The 27,080-nt window shown below is 38.6% G+C and overlaps 1 protein-coding gene across 1 annotated transcript; it reads right to left on the bottom strand.

Moving 5' to 3' along the window:
* Positions 1–475: 475 nt before the first annotated feature.
* On the bottom strand, positions 476–26,867 carry ift57 (intraflagellar transport 57 homolog (Chlamydomonas)). The gene is made up of 11 exons (XM_052016253.1): positions 26,550–26,867; positions 21,593–21,755; positions 18,177–18,295; positions 17,432–17,522; positions 15,584–15,658; positions 14,947–15,069; positions 10,150–10,221; positions 5,804–5,935; positions 5,659–5,721; positions 4,824–4,890; positions 476–1,757 (listed from the first exon to the last, which is right to left on the bottom strand). The coding sequence occupies exons 1-11, from the start codon at positions 26,702–26,704 to the stop codon at positions 1,579–1,581; spliced, it is 1,239 nt and encodes a 412-aa protein (XP_051872213.1). The 5' UTR covers positions 26,705–26,867; the 3' UTR covers positions 476–1,578.
* Between the last annotated feature and the right edge of the window lie 213 nt (positions 26,868–27,080).

Below are 27,080 nucleotides of genomic sequence, written 5' to 3'. Positions count from 1 at the left end.
GGAGAACCGGGTCCGAGTACCTACAAAATGGAAATAGGTTTTTTTTTGTGCAGCAGGGATTATTGTAGATTTGCCTTGTTCTTAAAATTAGCCCGATTTTTAGCATTAGGGTAAAGCGGACAAAACAGTTGCATTTTCTTAGATGAATTTATTGTTTTGGTTGGGTTTTTTTTTTAAAAAATTCAAACAGCTATTCTATTTTAAGCAACTGCTGCGTGTTCTACGACCTTTTCATAAGGAAGATTAGATTTGTACTGTTGCACTTGTCCAAAGAGACATGGTTGTCAATCCTGACTGCTTGGTTTCATAAATAGCAATAATTATGGTAATATTGTAGCCGCTGGTTCTATTTCCAAGTTCAGAAGCTCATGTGAAAAAAATCACCATCAATAAACTATACGTTACAGATAAAAATACTTGGATAAAATTAAATATTTTAATATTCCTTTAAACACCTCATATGTTTCCTTTACGCAATGTTATAAATGTAAGCAGTCCAGGCTTAAACTGAATAGCATCAATTTCTAACAAACGATGAAGACTTGGGGCTACAGCTCAGTGATTGTTCATACTTGTATCAAATGCAGTTTACACTTTTAAGCAATACTGAATACATATTGTATTTTATTACAATTGCGGTTTCTTAAATGCTGCATCGACTTTCTAAATTAAATTATACAGGTTTCTTTCACAACCAAAAAATCTTTAATATTGATTAGGTTTTTGTTTGGAGTAGGTTTGTAGGATATTAACATGCTTTTTCAAAAATATACAGAATTGGTTCGACAGATAACATTTTATTGATAAAATTATTTTATCCAAATATTACAAAATTGCAAATGCATATTTATAAAATGTTTGCTAAAATATCTAATGCTTGCAGCAGTGTTAACTATATACAATTTCTGCACAATTTTTTGCACTGTAAATTTACTGTATTTTACACCAATTAATAAAACCAGTTCATGAAGCTAATGTTAAAGTAATAAAGAATATTATGGATGGGAAATAAACATCAGAGTGTTTCAAGGAAGTAATACCAAATAGCTCAAAATAGAGATTTTATATTATATAATTCTGTATGGATTAAATTCTGGATTTAAGATTAGCTTCATAATGGTTATAGATAGCTGATGCCACTTTATAAATGAAAGATTAGATTTTTGAGGCATTTATTACAACTCTTTAGAAATACTGAAGTTTCTTAACAGAGCTGTAATTGAGAAAGTGTAGTCAGTAATTGAGGAATGGGAGTTTAAAAAACATTAGGAATATGGGCACAGGGCTTGTTGATATCATAAGAAGTGCAAGATTTGAAAAATATGAATCTTGTAAATGAAAGAAGCACTGGCACTATTTTAAATCAGCTTTGCATTTTGCTTTTGACAATAAATATGTGTGAATGTTCATTATAATACATAGGAAGTAATGCAACTGTGATTTGTTGCAGTTAACATGTTCCAACAATTCCAAATGATTTTGAATGCTAGTTTTTGGTTCCTTAGATCACAAAATACCAGTAATCTTCCAATACAGGACTAACAGATAAAGTTGTAATTTGCACATAAACACTGAATGTCAATAACCACCTATTGTGGTTTCTGGAATATTGGTTGCATGCATGTCTCTGGTCATGTTTGATTTCTCTTTGAGTTTGGCCTGTAGCAAGGTATGCTCCACAACTCCAATTCGGATATCCATTTGAGTTATCTCTTGTTTCAGCTTAGTCAAAGCTTGCTTGATTTTCACTAATGGAGCTGAAAATAAAAGTGTCAATTAATCCAAGGATTCAATCCACTTGAATTATGCATTTTATGTCAGTATATAACCTTCAATCTTTCACCACCCTCCCTCTATAAATTTCAAGTGTATATTCAAATGTATTCAGCTGCTTAAATGTAAATATACAAAAGCTCAAACATTAACAATTAATAAATAATTGTGCATATTGGTCAAAGTAAGCTAGCAGTAAAAGACCTGTAAAAGGGATACAAGCTCAAAGAGCACCTGCAAATGATAACAGTAGAGCGCAATAGGCTGAGTTATACAGTCTACAGAAACAAAATGGTCACAGTTGCTGAAATGTTATTTCAGATTTTAATAGGGTCACCTTCTTAAGCAGAAATGTCTTCAAATCCCTTGCAGGATACTGAAGTTTTCAGATCTACTGATGAAGTGTTAATGTTGGCGAGAAGCATAGCAAGAAGTGGGAGAGAAGCCAGGAGGGAGGCTGTGGTCAGGTGCTGCCCAGCATGTACATATATGCTCATTCATATGCCTGAGCCCACATGTTGGGCAGCACCAACAAGTATGCCCACTAATGTGGGAGTATTAATGCTCACATAGCAGAGCCTGGCCTCCAGTTGTTTGGGGCCACCTTAAAACCTTGCTCTATGAATCCAATATGATAGCTGGTGCACAATAGCTACTCTATGTTAAAAGAAACCATGCACAAGCAACTTCCATTCCACAATTTGAAGATCGGGATCTGTAATGAGAGGACCCTCATGGACATCTCAACAACGACAGATCTGAATGTTATTCCGCTACCATAGCTCAAGAACTCATATGCTCTGATATTGTCACACTTAGTGTGACATAAAGGACAGGAGACGGCCAATTAAAAGAACAATGAGATGAGTACATTTTTTGGAGGGACAAGCCGCAAGACAAACGTGGTCTTTACTGAGTGCACTTCTCCATCAAGAATGAGCTAGGCAGGCTTTTCAGTGACTCACCTGCCTTGTAACTCTTTGGCTCACTCTAACACAGAGCATCAGAGCTCATGCCCGACCCTTGATACTTTGGATGAGGTTAAAGAGGACTTCTACTCTGACCTTGGAAAAAAAAAATCCTGGTCCACATCCCAAAGGGAGACAAATGATCCTTCTAAGCAACTTCAATGTCAGTTTGGGGAGGGGCACAACCCTTTAGCACAGCATGATCAGCAAGAAAGAAGTCGGGACTGCTAACTTCTCTTTACAAAATCACCGCCTTAGCATAGGCACCTGCTGTATTATGCCATCAGCTGAACGAGGGACTGCAAAGAAGTCCACTTCACCCATGCCATGACAGGCACTGATGGACTGATGGCTGGATTGACCACCTATTACCTCCATCAACCTGGCCCCAGAAGATCAGCATGAACAGAAGCATTGCCACAAGAAAATCAATACTGAAGCTCTCAAGGACCTGACAAAGCTGTATCTTCTTATAGTAACTCACCTATCAATTTCCAGCCTACAGGATTGATTCCATCATTCAGGAGGCTCTGTAGAACACTCTTCTCAAATTCATTTGTCCAGAGAAACTTGTTCCAGATGGCATTCAAGCTAGATATTAACCAATGGGTCTACAACTGTTCTTAGTGAACACTGGGTCAAACAAGGTTGTGCCATTGGACTAATCTCTTCTCAATTTTTCTCATTGCAATTTTGCACCTCACCTCAAACTTCTTGCATGATGCAAGTTAACCTTCAGAAATAATGGGAAGCTGTTCAGCCAATAACAACTAAATCCTGGAACCTAGTTTACCCAAAACTAAGTAGTTAAACAGCAACATGCAGATGATGCTTGCATTTGCGCATGCTTGGAGACTGAGCTCCAAGCCACTTTCATCGAGATCTGTGCTTTTATTAAAGCATATGAGAGAATGGACCATGCACTCAACATTAGCAAAACCAAGGTCCTCTACTAACTTGCTCCTACTGCACCAGACTGTCTCATGACAATAAAGGTACACAATGAAACAATGGAAAACATTGACCCATTCACATATCTCAGGAGCCACCAATTAGCAAAGGCTAATATCAATGATGACATTCACCCCAACATTCAATGTGCCAGCACTACCTTTGATTGACTGGGTATTTCAAGATCAAAACTTCAGACCTGGCACAAAACTCATGGTCTACTGGGCAACAGTGATCCCTGTCCTCATAAATGCTTTAGATCTGGACTACCTACAGCAGGCACTTCAAGGTAGTGGAGAAGTACCACCAACTCTGTATCCACAAAACCCATCAAATTCACTGGAAGGATAAGAGAACCAACACCAGTGACCTACCCCAGACCAAAATCCTCACTGTTGAGGCCCTAGTTACAATCAGTTAGCAAAACTGGACAAGTCATTTTGTTTGCGTGCCCAACATCAGATTATTGAAACAGAGCTCAGAACAGTGTCTGTCATTTGAAGAGATTTTCAGGCATTCAAAGGAAAAGATTCAAGGATATTCTCAAAGTTTTCTTGAACAAATGCAATATTCCTACTGATTCCTGGAAATCTCTGGCCCATGACTGCTCAAAGTGAAAAAGGAGCATTCCAGATGGTACAGAGAACCTTGAGCCTATGTATCAGGAGCACACAGAGGCCTCTACCTAAGTAGCAGAAGGAGTGGACTACCTTACAAAGTACACTGCTATCCGCCCCATTGACCATCACCTGCCCTATCTATGAAAGAGTCTGTGGGTCCCATACTAGCCTCATTAGACACTTCAGAACCTGCAAAGTCAGAGTGAAAATAAATCATGCTAGAACCTGATGTACTGCTTAAGAAGATGAAGGAAGTTATCTGAAAGAACTATTGGCTCATAAACATTTACAATTTTTTCACTTTAAACAATATTATGGAATTCACTTTTATGACTGTTTCTTCCAGAGTATTTCATGTCCTAACAAGCCTCTCAAAGAAATAGAATCTTCCTTCTCCCTTTAATAATGATTTTAAATCCATTATCTCTCCCATTTTTCAAGATTATTGAATAAAATCCAACTTTATGCAAGGTTTCATTTGGAGAAACATTTCTTCCATTGCTTTACTCACCTCCATCAGTCATACTGCTTCCCTTTTCTTCCATATCTTGTTTCACTTTTTCCAATTCTTCACTTATCTTAAAAGATTACACACACAAGATATTAAAAATATTAAAATACAGAATTACCTTTATTATTTGAGATGTATTAATATTTTTCAAAATGATTAAAAGGAGCAAGATATAAAACATATTATTTGGCCCAGAGGGAATGAAAATTCTTAACTATTAAATCATCCAACTTTACCATCACATTTTATTTAAGGAAGCCAATTCATGCATTCTTGGTGTGGTCACCCAAACACTCATAATGCCACAAATTTTATATGCATTCAAGTAAGTGTTTAGTGGACTAAATGAAAATAAGTAACACAGGTAACAACATCTTAAACATTTCACACTTATAAATAAGTGGTTATGAAAAAATATTGGTATTCTTCCTTAAGGGATAATACAGCAAATCAGAATCCTGTTGTCACTGAACATACATTTTTCAACATGTGATGCCATATCACAATCAGGAATTGGAACTCTTAACAGATTTTTCTTTGCCTATTTAAGAGCACTGAGAAACAAAAAAACATGATGCTGACAGTCAGTTCCACTGAGATCTACCTTGGAAGCAGGAGTAGGCCATTCTGCCTTTCCTGTCTGCTCTGCCATTCAATAAAATATTGACCGAAGTTTTACCACTTACCACATCCCTTATTTATTAGCTTGAGAAGTGGTGTGTGTAGAAGCATCATTCTAAGATAAGTGAAAGCTACTTAAAGTTGATTGGCTGGATTAAGGTAACTTTAGATTTTAAAAAAATCCAAACATTTTTGCAATTGATGGTATTTTTACCTCAGACAGAAGTTTGGTCCGTTCTGTTACTCCCCCACTTCCTTGTTGATATCGGTCTTTGGCCTGAAAGGAAGTGAAATATTTTAAACAAATATTATCAAAATTTCAAAGTTAAAAATTGCTATTAAAGAGAATTACAGATTACCTCACTCAGTTGAGCCTGAGCAGCTCGGAAATCTTGAATCAAATTCTCCAGCTGGTTGTTGACGTATTTCTCTCTGCTGCTGACCTTTTCCAGAGTTCGACTAATCTCATCTTGAAGCTTATCCAAGTAGCTCTCCAAATATACAGAATACTTAGCAGTTAGATATATAAAAAACAAAACAACTGCAGAATTAACAAATAAAGTGTGTAACCACTACTGCGGACAAGTGGCCTGCTACATTTGCTTGCATAATCTTGGTTTGGTTCTTAAGTGTTTTGGAACAACCTGCAAATTAGTAAGTGCTATAAAAAGCAATTTGCATTTTCTTGTTGAAATGCTTCTTATCTGGCCAAGTCCAAATCACTTGCTGCCCCACAAGGGGTTGAAACCAACACCAGCAAATAGGCATTTAAAATATTGTTTATAGAAAATTAATAGAAGACTGGCAGCAAGTTTAGTTGATAGGTTCTGATGCTATATCCCAAAAATAAAAAAATGTTTGACCTGCTAAGATCAGAATTAGAAACAGTTAAAGCTAAAACCAAAAATAAAACAAAAATGAAAATGGGCCACATGTGAAGCAAGTGTCTATATCAATGATTTGGATGAGGACGTACAAGGCATGGTTAGTAAGTCTGCAGATGACACTAAAATATGTGGTGTCGTTGACAGTGAAGCTGGTTATCAGGATTTACAGAGGGATCTTGATCAGCCAGATAAGTGGGCCGAGGAATGGCAAATGGAATTTAATTCGGATTAATGTGAGGTATTGCATTTTAGAAAGACAAATCAGGGTACGACTTTCAGTGAATGGAAGGACCCTTGGGAGTGTTGTAGAACAGAGGGACGTGGGAATTACAAGTACATGGTTCCCTGAAAGTGGTGTTGCAGGTAGACAGGGTGATGAAGACTTTTGACACGCTGGCCTTCATCAGTCAGGGTACTGAGTATAGAAGTTGGGACGTTATGTTGCAGTTGTACAAGGCATTGGTGAGGTCGCATTTGGATTATTGTGTTCAGTTTTGGCTATCCTACTATAGGAAAGATGTCACTAAGCTGGAAAGAGTGCAGAAGAGATTTATGAGGATGTTGCTAGTACTCAAGGGAATGAGTTATGGAGAGAGGTTGAGCAGGTTGGAACTTTTTTCACTGGGGCGTAGGAGAATGAGATGCGATCTTATAGAGGTGTATAAAACTATGAGGGGCATAGATAGGCTGAATGCACACAGTCTGGTTTCCCAGGATTGGGGAATCAAGAACTAGAGGGCACAGGTTTAAGGTGTGTGTGGGGGGGGGGGGGGGTGGATTTTTAATAGGAATCTGAGGGGCAACTTTTTCCACCCAAAGCAGTCAGTAAATGGAATGAGCTGCCAGAGGAAGTGGTTGAGGCAGGTACATTAACAACATTTAAAAGATACTTGGACAGGTACGTGGATAGGAAAGGTTTAGCGGGATATGGGTCAAATGTGGGCAAATGGGACTAGCTTAGATGGGAATCTTGGTCGGCATGAACCAGTTGGGCCAAAGGGCCTGTTTCCATGCTGTATGACTCTATGACTTTAAGTGTCTTGAGCACAAGTGGAATCTTAGTTACTTAAGAACGCACAACTAGTAAAATAAATATTAGTAAATACAGTTATTTCCTTTCTTTAAAATTGTAGGTAAAAAGTGTTGAAGGTGTCAAAGGTGTGGTAAGAAATCAGTAATAGTTCAGTATTTGGAAAATTTTTCTAGTGGCATATGATGAACAACCATTCAAATAGATGTGTGGTATCCTCAGTTGCAGCTGCAGGGAGCTGTTCAAGATTCATCAGGTTTGTTTATTGCCAAATATCTTACCATTCTACAGCTGAGGCTTTCCATTAACATATAGAATATGGGTGCAGCTGATGAAGCCAACATTTATTGTCCATTCCTAACTGCCCTTCAGCTATCTTGAATTGTCCACCCCTTAAAGGTAATTTCACAATGTTGAGTAAGGAGATCCATAATACAGACCCAATGACAAGGTAATACTTTCCTGAGTCAGGATTGTGTTCAGATGCACTTTGAACCTTGTATGAAATGAAATTTGTAAGAAATTTGTAAGAGTAAAGTTTCTAGAAGTCAAGTTTGCAGACACATCTTAACTGGAGAATAAACTGTTCTCACAGCTTTGTCAGCTGGTGATAAAACACCAAATAATGAATGCTCTGAGAATGAGGATGCTTTCTTCCATACTGTCTTTAACTGGAATCCAGATCATTTGTTGGCCCTACAATGACTTATGAGCCTAATCTTCAAGGCACAAACCCAGATACAGATGTAGCATACTTTGGGCATAGAAGATTTAGTCATGTTTGTTCCTTTGTCCTTTGCTTTCTCTTTTCTTTGGTGCCTAAGTGGCATTCTTTGAAGTAGAAGGCTCCCTCGTATAGAAACTCCAGGATAACTTATACTTGTTCAAACTTCCAAAGTTTCAACATTACTTCAACAAGCCTCTAAGCAACCCACACCACCAATGTATCGGGATTGATGCACAAATACAAGAACATTTGGACCAGTTTTCTTACCTAGGTAGGTTTCTTTTCCTTAAAGTATATAATGACCAAGATATCCAGCATAGGATCAGGTCTGCTTTATCTTGGTTGCCAACTAGCTTCAAGTGTTATTATAACTGCATACATCTAAACAAGTGAAGCATATTTCTTTGCACTCTTGCCTTGTGCCTTGAGGATAGCAGAAAGACTTTTGGGACTAAATACATGAGTAACTTGCCAAAGGAAAACTAGCCTCTGATCTGCTTTTCTGCACGTTTTATATGTCTCCTTCAGTTAAGTTTTTGGTCAGTGCAGACTCACAAGTGATTCATGGTGGAAGACTGTTGTTAGTAATATTGAATGACACGGGGAGGTGGTTAGAATTCTCTTGTTGGAGATAGTTATCATTGGCTCTTCTGTCACATTTCAGCCCATGCCTGAGTGTTGTCTGGGTCATGCTGCATAAAGACATAGGTTCCTTCATTATGGGTAATCTCTCCACTAGCTGGAGTTATTCCACACAAAAAAAGGTGATTGTGGTTGTCAAAGGTTGACCACTTCAGTCCAGGAGTTTCTCAGTGCAGTGTTCCAGGCCAACCATTTCACATGCCTCCTCTATGGCCTTTCCTCCATGATAATATCTGAAATTGAACATTAAACAACGTCCAATTCTATTCACAACTTCACAGAAATATGAAGTATATCTGCTTGTAGCTAGACCAACACAACAATCAGACAGGGCTGATAAGCAACAACATTCACGCTGCACAAATGCTGGGCGATAACCATTGCAAGACAGTCCAACCACCTACTACTGACATTCACTGAAATTACCATCACCACGTTCCTCACCATCAACCTTTTTAAAAGATATTTATTAGTCACACGTACGTTGAAACACACAGTGAAATGCGTCTTTTTGTGTAACTGAGAATGTGCTGGGGGCAGCCCACAAGTGTCGCCACTCTCCTGGCGCCAACATAGCATGCCCACAACTCCTAACTTGTATGTCTTTGGAATGAGAGAAGAAACTGGAGCACCCGGAGGAAACCCACGCAGACATATGGGGAGAATGTACAAACTCCATTTGTACGTGGTATCACCATTCGTTAGAAATTGAATGCTATGTTGGCACCGGAAACATGGCGACACTTGCGGGCTGTCCCCAGAACACTCTACGCAAAAGATGCATTTCACTGTGTGTTTTGATGTACATGTGACTAATAAAGATATCTTAAATTACCATCACCATGTTCTTCACCATCAAGATTTTGGTATCAACATTCATTAGAAATTCAACACGATAAGCCACATTATTCCTTTGTTTCTTGGACTATTTATTTATTTTTGTAATTTATAGATTTTTATGGCTTTGCACTTTACTGCTGCCATATAACAACAAATTTCATCGGTGCACGGTGGCGGCAGCGTGTACCATTTATAAAATACACTGAAGTTACTTGCTAAGCTAAATGTTCCAAACTCCCCACATTTACATTAAGAAGGATAATGGTAGCAGGCACCTGGCAAACCACTATCTGTAAGTTCTCTTGAAGTCACCACACTGACTTGGATAAACATCCTTGAGCTCATCACTAGAAGGAATGCAGAAACTCAAGAAGGCAGTTCACTGCTACCTCCTCAATAACAATTAGGGATGGGCAATAAGTTCCAGTTTTTCCAGCAATTAATAAAAAACACAGCCAGCAGTGAGCGGCACAACATGTGTGCTTTAACTTTGCAACTTAAGCTTGCACGTTTGTTTAACAAAGACATGTGAGAATTAAGGATTAAGATTCATACATCTGAGTTGGAATAAAGCAATACCTTTGTCTCTTTAAGGGATGTTTCAATGCCCTCTTTATGCTGGTGCATTTGGTCAACATGAATTCTCCAATCCTGTTAAAGCAAAGTAATTCATGTTACTACATAAAAAATGTAAAACATTTCCTGTTCTTTTGAAAGAACATTGAGAAATCACTTGATTTACCAAGTTTTTATGAGGATGATTCCTGGAATGCAAGGGCTTACATACGAGGAGCGTTTGTCGGCTCTTGGACTGTATTCATTGGAGTATAGAAGAATGAGAGGGGACCTCATAGAAACATTTCGAATGTTGAAAGGACTGGACAGAGTAGATGTGGCTAAGTTGTTTCCCTTGGTGGGTGAGTCCGGGACAAGAGGGCACAGTCTTAGAATTAGAGGGTACCCATTTAAAACACAAATGAGGAGAAATTTCTTTAGCCAGAGGGTCATGGATTTATGGAGTTCATTGCCACATACAGCTGTGGAGGCCCAATCATTGGGGGTGTTTAAGGAGGAGATTGATAGGTATCTAATTAGTCAGGGTATCAAGGGATATGGGGAAAAGGCTGGGAATTGGGGCTAGATGGGAGAATAGTTTAGCTCATGGTGAAATGGTGGAGCAGATTCGATGGGCCGAATGGCCTACTTCTGCTCCTTTGTCTTGTGATCTATTTCCAGCTTTTTTTTATTTCAGAGTTCCAGCAACTGCAGTATTTTACTTATGATATACAAAGTTAAACTCATAACACTAGCTACTTGTACTATTTATAGAAAAATAATGGATGACTAATTAAGAATCAGTTTTTTGCAGAACTATTCAACCACTTTGAGTCCTTATAAATTAAATTACAAACAACAAAACACGAATACTACCAACTCATCTTCATCTATATTTTGTGTGTTACATGAAAAGTGGCTCTTACTATTTCTCTACAGTGCACAGAACTTAAAAGGCAAATTTTAAGAAATATGAAGTTCACTGATCACCCATGAAGATCCCGCATTCTTATTTTGTATTTACTTAGTTGTGCTCTTGCCTAGCTCAGAGGTTTGTTGATTCAAGTTCCACTCTAGAATTTTGAATACAAAATATAGGATACAATCCAGTGAAGGTGCGCTTCATTGCTTTTACATAAAATGTTCAACTGAGATCCCATATGTTTTCTTAAAGATTCTTTAAATTATTCTTAAGAGGAACCAGTAAGTAATCCATAGTGTCCTGGCCAATCCTATGATGCTGCTGCAAGTAAGTTTCTCATTGCACCTGTGCATATATGTACTTGTGCATATGCCAATAAACTCGACTTTGACTTCAATAACCAGCCCTCAACCAACATATCTCATAGATTATTGGTCTGTAGGAGCTCGTTGTGTACAAAATGCATGTCATGTTTTCTGCATTACAACAGCAACAACATAATTAGCTGTTTGCAAATCCAGAAAGGCTACACATCATTTTATTGCATCACTATTTCCAAGGCAAAACAGATGTTTCTGTTGAAATAAATTACATTATAATAGTTTAATACCTACCCTAATAAAAACTCATCTTTAAAAACGGAATTGCTTGTAGATCTTGTAATGCATTCTTACCAACTGTTAAATGATGCTATGTGCCTGTGATGCCGCTGCAAGCAAGATTTTCATTGCACCCGTGCATACATGTACTTGTGCATATGACAATAAACTCAGCTTTGACTTTATAACAATTCTTAAACACAAGATTAATATAGGGAAGGGTACACTCATTTGTTGCCAACATATTAAACTGTTTCATGGAACGGCAATACTCCTCTGTCACAGTAACTTTTAATATCACTTTGTGTTATTTCCTTTCTCGTTCCCAGGGACTGCAAGCTCAAAAGCTTTTTCAGACTGATATGGGCTAGTATTCTGTGCAGTGCCATAGTGTGACATTGATGTCATCCTTCAGTGGTGACAATACACTACTATTTTGAATGCCTGTAAAATGTTTTGCACCACTGCCCTAAGAAGATCAGGCAATTCACCTGAAGATCTGAACAACATTCATCCTGCAAACGCCTGGACCAGATTATCTAATTGTTTGCAGAAATTTGCTGTCAAGTTCCTGACGTTGAAAACTGACTACAGAATTACTTAACTGGCTGTAAAGTGCTTTGGGGGACCTTGATGTTGTGAAAAGGTTCTGCACAAAACATTGATTTTTTTTCCTACACTGAATATTTTGAATCATTGAATTAATATCTTGAAATATTTTTTTTCTTGCTAGCAAAGTCTATCCTTGTTGCATTACAATTAAGTGTTGAAGAAGGAACATACAGTAATTTAGAGTCTACAAGTATCTTTTCACTATTATGGAATATCATAAAGGCTTCCCATGGTAAACCTCATGCTAAGCCAGAATTGTTTTTTTTGTTTACAGGAACATTACCAGAACTGGAAAGTTGTAGCTAGGAAGAAATATTGGATAAGCCAGTGTTGTTTTCTTCAGAACAAAGGGGAGATTTAATTGATAAATAACATTATGAAGGGCCTAGATAAACAAATATATATTTCCCTTAGCAGAGAAGTCAAATACTAAGGAGAGTAGATTTATGGGTAGAAGGATTAGAGGCAAGATGAGGATCTATGTTTTCACCCAGAGGGTGGTAGGAGTCTGGAATCATTGCCTTGAAAGGATGGTACAGGCAGAAATCCTCATCACATTTAGAAGTTTTGGATGAGAATATAGATGGTCTGATTAGAAAGTTCACAGACGACATGAAAGTCGGTGGAGTCATAGATAGTGAAGTCGTCTAAGGATACAGTGGGACATAGATCTGCTGAAAGTTGGGTGGAGCAATGGCAGATGGAATTTAATCCAGATAAGTGTGAACTAATGAACCTTGGGAAGTCAAATTCTGGTAGGACATATAGAGTAATTGAGGCACAGAGGGCCCTTGGGGTGCAAGTCCATAACTCACTGAAAGTGGCAAAGCAGGTGGTTAGCATAGTGAAGGCGGCATTTGATATGCTTGCCTTCATAAGCAGGGGCATTGGGTATAAGAGTTGGGACATCATATTGCAGCTGTACAAAACATTGGTTAGATCACATTACGAATACATTATGCCATTCTGGTCACCTCACAACAGGACATGTCGTAGCAATAGAGAGAGTGCAGAAGAGATTCACCAGGATATTGCCTGGAATTAAGGGCTGTAGTTATATGAAGAGATTGGATAGGCTGGGTTTGTTCTCACTGGAATGTATGAAGCTGAAGGATGACTTTATAAAGGCTTATAATGTTTATAAAAAGTATTTATGAACAATTATTACTGATGACATACAAATGAAACCTGCAAAAATTCATTCCCTGTTGAGAGGGTTGAACATGCAATGCACTATTATCAGTATGTCATACACACCTGCCAAATTCAGTCCAATGGAAGTGCTTTTGGTACCATATAGTGCATTTCACATATCAGTAAGGGATAAATTTCCTGGCAAATATCTTCAACTACTTTTCATTAAATGCATCTACTTCTCATGGTACAGCATCTCCTGCCAGTGCATTAAAGTGACCAACTGGGGATGCCGTATATAACATCACAAATATGGTTATGAAAATTTTAAAAATATTGGGCCAGATTGTACTGGACACATCACCCCAAGTCACTGTCCATGGCCTGGGGCCAGATCCAGGGGATGGTTTGCTGGCCTTCTGCATCTTTAAGTCGGTGGCAAAGTCTGAGCAGCGACTAGACTTCTAGTGGTATAGTATCAAAGCCCAATCAACCCCCTTGGCACCCCTGTCTTCTGTCAGAGCTGTTAAGAATTTTAACAGTTTTTAAATGCCTGTGACATTGAGATATTTAAAAAACAATAAAGTTAGAGTATCTGTTTAAAAAAATTATAAAAATAAAATTAGTTGATCAAAAGCAGATAGAAACATTTTAATAAAAACTTTAAACCAAATAAAATCATATTTTCCCTGTCCTTTTCCTCCTAATCTGCAGGTTTGATATGTCCACTGAAAACAATATGGCCTTAGTTCTGCGGACATACAAGAGACTGTAGATGCTGGAATCAGGAGCACCAAACAAAGTGTTGGAGGAACTCAGCAGGTTAGGCAGCATCTATGGAAGGAAATGACAGTCGATGTTTCAGGTCAGGACCCTTCTGATCTCATCTGAGTCCAGATGAAAGGTCCAGGCCTGAAATGATGACTGTCTATTTCCCTCCATAGATGCTACAGAGCCTCAGATCCGGTCTGATTTGGTGCAAGATCTGAGTGGTGATTTCCCAATGCTGGGCAATCCTGGCCAGACTGGACTATGCTGCTAGACTCCAATGACAATATATGTGCAGATGCAGAACCATCTCTAATGTAGAAGTCTAAGTCTTGAAACTTGAACAAGATTCAATGGTTGAGAGGAGGTGAATGAAATTGGGACTGGGGATTCTTGCTGACAAATTCATCTCATAATCCAAAAAAGCAGGGTAAAGGATAAAACATTCTGTCACACATGGAACAAGTATAACGGTTGAAAAAAAATGGGTAAGTTGAAGCTTATGATGAATGCATTTGCTTCATTCAAACCAATGTCGAAAACATTAGGTAAAAAGGCCATCCTCTAAAATGTATTTAGAAGGACTAAAAAAGTGAAATACTTTTAATACTTCATTTGATTGTAATTACAATCACTTTAAACAGTAGTGTAATACTGGATCACAGAAGCTGAATGATTCATTAATTAAGTTTTCATAAGGGAGGTCAACTGTGAAATTGGAAATGCTGAAAGCCAGGTTTCCGGACTTAAAAGATGAACGTTGATTCAAATTTGAAAGTAACATACCTTGTTGTCAGTTCTGATGGTAACCTTAAGTTGTGGCAGAACTCGTTCCACTTCCAGATTCCACTCAGCAGCATCTGTGGTTGATTCCAAGATCTCCTCTGGTTTTGAGCACTCCATTCCCTCCTAAATATTAAATGCATTTAATGCAAGAGTTGTCGTAGCGAAAGTATTTATTCATTGCTAAGACACATTACAACATAGTGAAGTATTGTTCCTCCATCTGCATTAATGTAATTTTCAACAAAAAGTCTGTCAGTACCCCTGGATAACATTCTGGGCTAGAGAATGGTGCTTCTCTAACCAACACTTCTCTAAAGTGGTAAGTCATCACATCATAATCAAGGGTGCAAGCCCAGTCTTACCAAAATAATGCACTGCAGTCATTAACTTTAATGATATACACAACATGATTTCTATGAATTTGCTGTGTCTATTGGTAAACTTCTGTCTTTGGCAGGCTAGGAGTTTTACAAAGAACATTATAAGATACTCTATAATAGTGTAGTCATGATGGGAGTTACAGTCTCAACTATAACACATATGGATAATAAAGAATGTAACCTATAATCTTATTTTTAACCACAGGAAGAAACACTATCCACTGAAAATAAAAATCTTTAAACAAAGATGAAGGTACCATTTTCTGTCCTTGAGCTTTCAAAACCTCCAGATCCAGGAAAGGCTCCCCTTCTTCATAATCTTCTGTCCCCTCCTGAAGAAAAGTTTCAGAAAAATACTTAAATCAATTAAATGGTCTTTAATCGTTTTGAAGAAAAATATTGGAGAATTATCTGCACTTCCTTTATGAGGTCCAGTATATCAGAAACTTTCATCAATTGTGATTTTGGCAAATGTAGGAACATACAAAATCTAGAGCAAAAAAGAACAAATTGATCCTGTTCACCTTCCACCATCCTGTTGGTCATATGAGACATTTTAAGAAGAATCATAACAATCCATACATATTGACCGCAGCTTAAAAAACATTGAAAAGATAATTCTTAGCCTGTGGAAATACTTCGGAATACAGAAAAATGTACAATGTAGCATTCTTTTTGTACTTTCAACAGAGTTGTCATTTTTGTTAAGAGTGCTGGAACAGTGCTCAAAGAGACAAAAAAAAACAATTTTTAATCAGCAAGTATATTTCAAAACATTTAAAATTCTGTTAAAATTGCAGTTATGGTCACCACAATAAAAGAAGGTTGAGAGAGTGCAGAAAAGATTCACAAGGATGTTGCCAGGACTGGAGGGCTTGAGTTATAAGGAGAGACTTGATAGGCTGGGACCATTTTCCTTGGAACGAAGGAGGCTGTGGAGTGACCTTATAGAGATTTATAAAATCATGAGGGGCATAGATAAGGTGGATGGTCACAGTCTTTTTCCCAGGTTAGGAAAATCTAAAACTAGGGCATAGGTTAAGGTGGGAGGGGAAAAAGTTAAAAGGGACTTGAGGCGCAAATTTTTCACACAGAGGCTGGTGGGTATATGGAACGAGCTGCCAGAGGAGGTGGTAGAGACAGGTACAATTACAATGTTTAAAAGACATTTGGGTAGGTTCACAGGAAAGTTTAGAGGGATATGGGCCAAATGGAGGCAAATGGGACTAGATCAGGAAGACAACTTAGTCAGCGTGAACGAAGGTCCAAAGGGCCATATTCTGTGCTGTATAACTATGGCTCTACATTTTTCTGACCAGGCCAAATACAAAACAAAACAATTGTAGTTTTAAAAAAGAATTTAAAATCACAAGGCAATAATAGAAAATTTAATTCTGAAAAGAATAAGGAAAGACAAAGTCTACATACAGCTATCTCAATATTTTCTTTGGGTTGTCAATTTGTAAACACTTCATTTGCAAGCACACTTGTGAATAATTGAAACTCACATACAGAAGGTACAAAAATAAGGGTTCAAATTCCTTACTAGCTTCAGAAAAGAGAGTTTCTTGCATATCATATAGAAAATTAACCTCAGTATTTATTAGTGCTGCATTCTGACCACTTTATTCCATGTATAAACAAAAATAGATTGTAAACACAGTACAACTATTTGGCAAAATGATTCTCTAATTATTGAACTGTCAACTTGCCCCATTTCTTTCAGGGCAACAAAATTAAAAAAAATAAATAAAACAGGTCATCATATTTCAGTAAGAACTGCAAGGAAGTTAATTCTGTTTAATGTAATACCTACAAAGGTTATGAGAAATATGTGTATTTATCTTGTAACTTAAAATTCCCCACTCAAACAGAACAAAAAAAATTTCCCATCTTCATTCACAAAGAAGTTATTTTCACTGCAGTTTCTCCTATTTCATTCCTTCCATCCATTTTTATTCTAAATAAGGTTTATTAGCTAACTAAAAATTTTGATGGTTTAAGCTAATATAAAAAAATTATTCCTTTTCGTAGGAAAAAAAATGCCTTTAATACACTACTGCTAAAAATTAGAATAAGTTTGTATATTATTAGGTATAACATACAATCAATTCATCTTCCACTTTGCTCAATGTTAATTCGGCATCATCCTCTATTAATGCTTCTTCTTCCATCTCTTCTGCTGGATACACAGGCCTAAAATTGATTACAGTTCAGATTTAAAACAAGCTTCTCATGAATATTATGCAGAAAATCATGAAAATATTCATAAAATCCCATTTTCAAACAACTTAATCCTACAATGAATATCATTTTTACCAATGTAACTTTATTCAAAAAAATTCTTCACAATAGTAATTTTGCTGATTCAAAAGATTACTTGCAATTTGTGCAGAAGCTGTACATTAGTACTTATGAACTGATCAGATCTCCAAATTCCACAATATCTTTTCAATTTTCAAAATGTTGTCCTGAAAGTACATGAGCACGCTCCCAACATGGTATTTTACTCAATGCAGACTAGACAATAAAGAGCAGAAGATACTGAACTTAACCTTCAACAACCGATTTGTTGTCAATACTAATACAACTTGCATATTCTTATAATTTATAAGTAAACAATCTTTAAAAAAAATATTTTTACAGAATTTATTCAACCTACTGATTGTGGAATCAACTGCTTTAACCCAAGGTACTGAGTATGTGCCATCCCTGGCAAAAACATAGCAATTGAACCAGCATTAAAATAGAAGAATATTAAAAAAAAATAATGGTAGAACCAGCACCAAAGATTGTACTTTTCAACATGAAAATTACAATATAACTCACATGTCCCTCACAGATTCTTACCTCTTCCAATTAAAACCAGTATATTTTAGGGCTTCTTCAGCCAAACGATCCAGGACATAACACACCTGCTCCCCATAACCTTGCTTCAATTTGGAGGGAGGGAAATCCACTGAACCACCCTAAAACAAAGTTTGAAAATAACCACATTATTTTACAAACATAACAATAAAATAGTGTGATTGCATTGAGGATTAAAACTTAATGAAAACTTTCATAATCCATTAATTCCTTAATTTCTAATACTTATCAAAGTGGAAATCTTTTCAACTAAATGTACACAAAGAGATGAAATAAAATGGCAAAGCTGGGTCATAAAAAGTTCCAGGTTTTATATATGAGAGTGTAATAGAACTCTAGATTACAACTGGGGCACCAAAACCAACCTGGATTCTCTTAGGTTAGAGAAGGTAAGATTAGCTAGGAGATTGCTGAGGCTCTGACAAGAGATTTCTGCATCCTCGTTAGCCTTGGGCGAAATACCATAAGACTAGAGGATAGCTAATGTTCCCTTATTCAAAAGGGCAGTGGGGATAAACCAGGAAACTACACACCGGTGAGCCTTACATGAATAGTAGGGAAATTGGAAAGAATTCTAAGGAACATAATTTACGTTCACTTGGAAAGGCAGGGGCTGATTAGGGGAAGTCAGCATGGTTTTGTGCAGGGAAAATCCCCTAGCACAAAACTGATTGAGTTTTTTTGAGGAGGTAACTAATAAGGTTGATAAGGCAGGGCATTAGACGTCGTACACATGGACTTTAACAAGGCTTTTGACAAGGTCCCTTACACAGGTCCAAAAGGTTAAAGTGCTTGGCATCCAAGGTGTGTTGGAAAACTGTATCCAAAATTGGCTTGGGATAGTGGTGGGCAGTTTTTTTTCTGACTGGAAATCTGTAACCGATGGTATACTTCATGGATGACTGCTGGTACCTTTGTCAAATGTCACACATATAAATGACTTGGATGAGAATGTAGGTGGTAAGGATACTGGGACATAGATCATCTGGAAAGTTGGGCAAAGTGGTAGCAGATGGAAGTTAATCCAGACAAGTGTGAGATAATGCAGTTTGGGAGGTCAAATACTGGCAGGACATATACAATAAATGGCAGGGGTGTTGATGTACAGAGATACCTTGGTGTGCAAGTTCATTGTTTCTTGAAATTGGTGACACAGGTGGATAGGTATAAAAGGCATTTGGCATGCTTGCCTTTATGTGCCGAGGGAATGAACATAAGATTTGGAACGTCATGTTACAGCTGTACAAAACATTGGTTATTGTGTACAGTTCAGATTGCCACACTAAGGAGGGACGTGGCAGCATTAAAAGAACACAGAAGCGACTCATCAAGATGTTGCCTTAAATGGAGGGCTATAGTTACAAGGAGAGATTGGATAGACTGGATTTATTTTCACTGAAGCCTAAGAGCCTGGGAGGTGATCTTGTAGAGATTTATAAAATTCTATAGGGTAGATAGTCAGTCTTTTTCCCAGGGTAGGAGAGTCTAAAACTACAGGGCAAAGGTTTAAGATAAGAAGGGAGAAATTTAAAGGAGATGTAAAGGATGAGTTTTTCCAGAGAGTGGTGGTTACATGGAATGAGCTGTCAGAGGAGGTGGCAAAGGCAGAAACAATTACAACATTTAAAGGGCATTTGGACAGTTACTTGGATGGGAAAGGAGTAGGGAGATACAGTTCTAATGCAGGCAAATGGGATTAGTGTAGATAGGCATATGGTCGGCATGGATGATTTGAGCCAAAGGGCCTGTTTCTTTGTTGTACATCTCTATTACTAATAGCAGTCCCTATTGGAAATGCACTCATGGATATCGAGGGAAGATAAGTTGTAGTCAGTCATAACAGCTTCTATGGCTGAGACACAAAATGCAGGCAGTCAATATCATCAGGAGGCAAAGGATGATAAGATAAAGAATTGAGAGCCTCCTGATAGTCCTTTGAATCTGCTCCATTCAATGAGATCTTGGTTAATCTTGTAACTCAAAGCAGCTTTTCTACCCAACTCTCTAGTCTATTATTCCATTATTTTGACAGTTTTTAAAATAATCATGGATCTAGTGCCTTCTGGGATATAAATTTAAGAAAATTTACAACCAAGAGCAAAGAAATATCTTTGCTCCTCAGCCTTAAATGACGCACCCCATAGCCTGAAACTAGATTCTTTAGTTATACTCTACAAGCCAGAAAAAGTAGCCTCCCACGGTAAAATCAATCATCAATCCCTTTTAGAATCTTGTGTTTTAAAGTGATCACCTCTCTTTCTAATCTCCAGTGAATATTGAGCAAGGCTACTCACTTTCCCCTCATAAGTAACCTTTCCTCAACTCAGGGCACCACCTCCCCCACACCCCTGCCACCCTAGTAATCCATTTAGAAAATATCTGCTATACCACCTCCAAGGCAAATGTAACATTCCTCAAGTATGGAGCCCTTGCTTTAGACTTCTGTATTTGATTGAACTGTATTCCTATGGAATGGAATTTGTTTTTTTTTTATTCAGTCACGGGATGTGGACTTCACTAGCGACACCAGCTTACATCGTCCATCCTTATTTGTCCTGAAATGAGGACCAGTAAAGGGTCAAGCAAATTACTAGCTCTGGAGTCACATATAGGCCATACTGAATATGGTATGGATTCTCTAACCTAAACCAGATATGAAATTATATAATTCTCTGATCACTTTTCCTTACTGGATCTCTTAACCCAAAGTTGAAAATAGCATGTTCCTGTTGGTTTATATTGTTTCAGGAGACTGAGCAGAATGTGTTCTGGGAACTCATCCTCCAAACTACAAAGGCAAGTGAAATGTATTCCATCGCACTCCCGAAATAGTTGCTGTATTTCTCTTGTACCACAGTATTTGTGAACTGTACCACTGGCTCTGCTAGTCAGTGGTGACCACTCCTCCTACTAACTCTGCCATATACTCGTCTCCCCAAAAATGATGATCAACAAGATTGGCATCATCCAGCACTTGTGGTGTGAATGTCACTTGTTACTTAACAGCCAATGACTGAATTTTGTCCAAGTTGTAATGTATTTAGTCAGAGGTTGTTCCATTTTCCTAGGAACAGTGAATAGATTGAACATTGAAATAATCAACAAATATCCCCACTTCTGACCAGAAAAAAGGTTACTGTTGAACTCCCTAAAGATGGATATATAAAATTATATCTATTTAATTGAAGACTACTAGTTATATATTTGTAATCACTTAGACAAACAGGAATCTCTATATTAGTGGTAATAGTAAATAAAATTCAACATCTTGTGCAATATTTCCTCTTGATACAAATATTTTCTCTTTGTAGATGTGAACAAATTATCTGCACATTGGATACACCTAACTTAATTAAATTTCCCACTTCTTTATGAGTTAATGAACTTTTAATACTTACCAATGCACGGAGTTCTGTCAGAATATTAGTTATTGTTGCATTGGGATCATCATATTCTTGTGGTTGCTCAAATACGCGTCCTGTCTGGTTTAGCAGCCAAGCTGCGAGCGATGTAAACATGTAGAACTGTTCACCAGGATTTGTGGGGAGAGCAAAGTAGTGTCTGTGCAAATAAACATTTTTATAAATAACTCCAAGATATGTAAATATATTCACCATACTATATATTGATTGATAAATGTATTATGCAGTATCCATTTAAAATGACTCAGATGCCTGCATGTTCTAATGCTTCCTCAGTGTGGACATTAATTAGAATTTATTACTCCTGATACAAAAAAAAACTTGAGAATGAAGTGGTTCACTGAAAGATTTAGAAACAACTTAACAAAATATTGCTGTGGTTTCAATCCAAGGAAGAAAGACTAGGAAAAGATTTACAATTGAAGGATGGGAAGAGGAGAGAGTACCCAATTAGGGAACATAAAACGTGAGGGCAAGGAGTCATGGAACAGCATACTTCCATCACCTGCATATTCTTCACACTCCACGAGTACAATAACAGTTTTTCAAAATGTAAGTAAGAACTTAAGAAACATGAATAGATGGGGGCCAATCAGCCTTTCAAGCCTGATCCACCTTTCTACAAGATCATGGCTAATTTTGCGCCTCAACACCTTTTTCCTATCCTATTCCTTTATCTCTTTCGATCTGTTTTAAGTGCCTGCATGGACCTCCAGAACAGAGAATTCCAAAGATTCACCACCCACTCAGCAAAGAAGTTTCTCCTCATTTCAGTCCTAAATCTTATTTTGAAATTATAGTTCTGGACTCTATAGTCAATGGAAACATTCTTGCATCTATTCTGTTGAGCCTTCTCAGAATGTTATATTTCAAAGGGGTCACCTCTCATTCTTCCAAACTTTAGAACTTAGTGGTAGCAATAGTAACAAAATTTTTGAGTTTTGTGTGAGTGCAGAAAGCAGCCCAAATTCAATTGTCGATATACCAGAAAAGAGCTGAAGGAGTCCCAAGCAGGACTGAAACAAAAACTATTTCATGTATCCCAACAGGCAGGCATCCTACTTTTTATGGGCAGAACATGGGCAATTCTCCACATTATTGGTAGATACCTATGTTAAGAATGAAAAAGTTTGACTAGAGGCGAACTTAATTTTGGAGCATGTCTTCAGTACTATAACTGGGATGTTCGATCCCATAGTCTTTGCTATATCAGGTGCTCTCAGTTGTCTCTTGATATCATTTTGCATAAACAAAATGTGCTGAAGTCCAACTCCTGCGATGATGTGGATCTCAAGAGAAAGTAAGATGATAATTTTGGCTGAACATGGTCTGTCTTTAGCACTCATATTGGACCCTACGAGTCATATTGTACCCTGCCATCACAGGATGTTCTTGGAGCCTCTGAGCTGTTTACTTGTCCACCAACCATTCATAACTAGATATCTACAATAGATACTAGCTATAACTGGAACCTACAAATTTGCCAATGACATCACTATTGTTGACAGAATCCCTTCCTTCGATGCCACCATCAGGCAGGAGGTGCAGGAGCCTGAAAGCCCACACCTTAAGGTTCAACAACAGTTTCTTCTCCACTGCCATCAGGTTCTTGAACAGCCCTGAAAAACACTGACTCTACATTGGACTATATTTCTTTTTATCTCTCTCAACTTGTACTAGTGTCATTATGTTAATTTTGTTGTACAATTTATGTATAATTTATGTTAATTTAAGCTTAAACCATAGAACCATACAGCACAAAACAGGCCCTTCGGCCCACGATGCTATGCCGTCCATCAAACCACCCTCACACTATCTAACCCTTTCCTCCCGCATATCCCTCTGTCCCACATTCCTCCATATGCCTATCCAACAAACTCTTGAACCTGTCCAATGTATCTGCCTCCACCACCACCCCAGGCAGTGCATTCCATGCACCAACCACTCTCTGGGTGAAAAACCTCCCCCTGCCATTTCCCCTGAATCTCCCACCCATAACCTTAAAGCCATGCCCTCTTGTCTTGAGCATTGGTGCCCTGGAAAAGAGGCACTGACTGTCTACTCTATCTATTCCTCTCAATATTTTATATACCTCTATCATGTCTCCTCTCATCCTCCTCCCTTCCAGTGAATAAAACCCTAGCACCTTAAGCCTCTCCTCATATTCCATACGCTCTAATCCAGGCAGCATCCTGGTAAATCCCCTCTGCACCCTCTCCAATGCCTCCACATCCTTCCTATAATGCGGCGACCAGAACTGAACACAGTACTCTAAGTGTGGTCTAACTAGAGTTTTGTAAAGCTGCATCATCACTTCGCGGCTCTTAAACTCAATCCCACGATTTATGAAAGCTAACATCCCATAGGTCTTCTTAACTGCTTTATCCACCTGTGAGGCAACTTTCAGTGAACTGTGAATATGAACCCCCAGATCCCTCTGCTCCTCTACACTGCCAAGTACCTTGCCATTTACCTTGTACTCTGCCCTGGAGTTTGTCCTTCCAAAGTGTACCACCTCACACTTCTCTGGATTGAACTCCATCTGCCACTTGTCAGCCCAGCTCTGCATCCTATCAATATCCCTCTGTAAGCTCCGACAGCCCTCCACACTCTCCACAACACCGCCGATCTTAGTGTTGTCCGTAAACTTACTAACCCAGCCTTCCACCCCCTCATCTAAGTCATCTATAAATATCACAAAAAGTAGAGGTCCCAGAACCTATCCCTGTGGGACACCACTAGTCACTGCCCTCCAATCTGAGGGCACTCCCTCCACCACAACCCTCTGCTTTCTACAGGCAAGCCAATTCCTAATCCACACAGCCAAGCTTCCCTGGATCCCTTGGCCTCTGACCTTCTGAAGAAGCCTACCATGAGGAACCTTATCAAATGCCTTACTAAAATCCATATAGACCACATCCACTGCACTACCCTCATCAATCTTCCTTGTCACCTCCACAAAGAACTCTATCAGGCTTGTGAGGCAAGATCTTCCCTTCACAAAGCCATGCTGGCTGTCCCTAATCAGTCCATGATTCTCTAGGTGTTCATAGAAAGGATTCTAAGGGACAGGATCTAACAGCTTACCCACTACAGACGTGAGACTCACCGGTCTGTAATTCCCTGGACTATCCCTACTACCTTTTTTGAACAAGGGGACAACATTATATTAACATGTTTGCCATGTTTGTAATGTACTGTGCTGCTGCTGCAAAAAGCTAATTTTCATGGCATTTATATCCTGTGTATGTACACCTATGACAATAAACTTGAACTTGGAAGGGCTAAAGAACTTTGATCTGATCTGTTGTTGTGAGATTGCTTAGCTGTCTACCATATGCTGTCTTTGCTGTCTAGCATGCTGTATAGCATAGTACTTTTGTTACATCTTTGCCAGGACTGACCTCATTTTTAGGTATGCCTCCCCATGTGCCCTTTTGCATGACTCATTGAACCTAGTGTTCATCTTGATTTTTTTTAAGCATTTGAATGATGTGGCTAATGAAAATTTGCATAAAACAGAACAGTAGCACCTAAACAAAACATTTCCAACCAAGCTTGCCCAAATAGGATAAAACACCTAAACAGATTTAAATTGGAAATTTAAATAGCATAATAGCAGTACCATGCCAGTTTCTAATACTGGTGATACTTATAGCAATCTTGAAAGTAAGTTCATGAAGAGCATCCATTCAACCCATTACAATTGTTCTAGTGTGACCTTTTTAATTGCAGCAGATTAATTAAAACAAATAATATAATTCATTTTACCAAATACTCATCCAATTCTTTTCTAATTTATGTTGTGACGCTTCTTCGATATTCTTTTTGTTTTATATTCTTATAGCCCAGTGGGGTAAAGAAGTCTTTTCCCCATTATTTTTGTTGTAAATTTGCAAACTTGTCATTGATTCATGAACCAGTGGAAATAGTTCACTATTTACCATAAAACATTTCCAGAGCATTATATATTTCCTTTGGTTTTGCCTTTAATTTCCTTTAATATGCTTCTATTCATATTTATAATCCTTCAGCCTCAACAGTAATAGCAATCATGTCACAGTTAGGTGTGTGAGCTCAACCCTCACTCCAGAAATCTGAGTGCATAATTCAGGCTAACATTTCATATACCATTGAAGGAATGCTGCATTAATGAAGATGTTTTCTTTCATAGCACATATATTAAACTAAGGCCGTGTCTGCCCCCTTATGCTCCAGAATCAATTGCAACTATACAACACCATCACCTGCCCAACAATGTGGAAAGATACCCACATTAGTCAGTTCGCAAAAGGCAGAGTAATCTAATCTGGCCATGGACAATTACCATCCCGTTGATCTTAGTCATCAGAAAAATGATGAAAGATGTCAATTGCAATGCCATCAATGCATTTAAACAGCATTAACCTGCTCGCCAATGCCTAATTTGGATTTTTCCAGGATCACTTGGCTGTACATATCATCACAGCCTTGGTCCAAACATGGAATGAAGAGCTGAGTCCTTCACAACAACCGAACCATATAAATTGTCATTGCGATCTTGCTGGGCACAAATAAACCAGCAGACCTTTCCATATTTCAACACTTCAAGGGCTCCCATTGGCTTTAAAACATTTAGGAATATCCCGACATCCCAAAAGGCATCTTTTCTTTGCCATGCTGTAATCGGGCAGCGCCTTTTCCCAAGAGTATTATTGACTACATTGGATATTGCGTTGAAATCTAACCAATGTATCATATCTGTAAATTGCCCGGTTTTAACAATCACAGCTCTGGATTAAGACTGGAGAATTAAAGCCTCGGGCCTTGGGCGAGGTGAGGGGAGACCTATAACAGACTATCCTCTGACAAGGGCACCAAGCCCAGAGCCCGGGGCGCAAAGCACCCTCCCTCCCCACGTTTACAGCAGCAGAACGGCAGGACCTCCACACACCTGGACAGGGTCTTCATGTTGTTCTTTCGGATCAGATTCTCCTCGTAGTTCATCAGCTTCAGTTTGTCCAGCAGGTCCTCCATGGTGACAAACATCTGGTACAGGGCGCCGGGGCCCCGCTCCCCTTCATCGCCGCGCCGACCGTCCTCGGCCATCGGGCTGCGGCCACCGCTCGATCGCTCCACCGGCGCCGCGGCTCCGTCTCCAGAGATGGCGGCACCGACCCAGCCCCCGGGATTCTGGCGTTGCCACGACGACCAAAGACCAGCGAACGGCTTGACAGCGGCGGCTGGGGGCGGGTAGCTCCCGCGACACGGACGCCCCGTATCCAGGAAGTGACGACATAAACCCCCTGCGATCGGTGTCGTTGCCAAGGAGCGAAGGAATCCTGTCCGCTAGCGTTGCTACTGGGAACAGGGGTCAATGCCCTGGATCGGTGGTAGGATGGCATATAATGCTGAGAAACGTGAATTGTTACATTTTCGTAAGAATAACGAGGAAGGTAATATATACACTAGTGAGGAGCAAGAA

Source organism: Pristis pectinata, chromosome 5 (assembly GCF_009764475.1).
Source record: "Pristis pectinata isolate sPriPec2 chromosome 5, sPriPec2.1.pri, whole genome shotgun sequence".
NCBI lineage: Eukaryota > Metazoa > Chordata > Chondrichthyes > Rhinopristiformes > Pristidae > Pristis > Pristis pectinata.
Note: the sequence above shows the minus strand (reverse complement) of the source record. Positions and strands in the feature narration are given on the sequence as shown.

Excerpts from the sequence above, each read along its gene's own strand:
- ift57 (XM_052016253.1), bottom strand. The coding sequence starts at position 26,704 with ATGGCCGAGGACGGTCGGCGCGGCGATGAAGGGGAGCGGGGCCCCGGC. Across the intron at positions 18,296-21,592 it reads TGACAGAACTCCGTGCATTG|GGTGGTTCAGTGGATTTCCC; the intron begins GTAAGTATTAAA and ends ACTTTGTTTTAG. Across the intron at positions 5,722-5,803 it reads CTCAGGCTCAACTGAGTGAG|GCCAAAGACCGATATCAACA; the intron begins GTAATCTGTAAT and ends ACTTCCTTTCAG.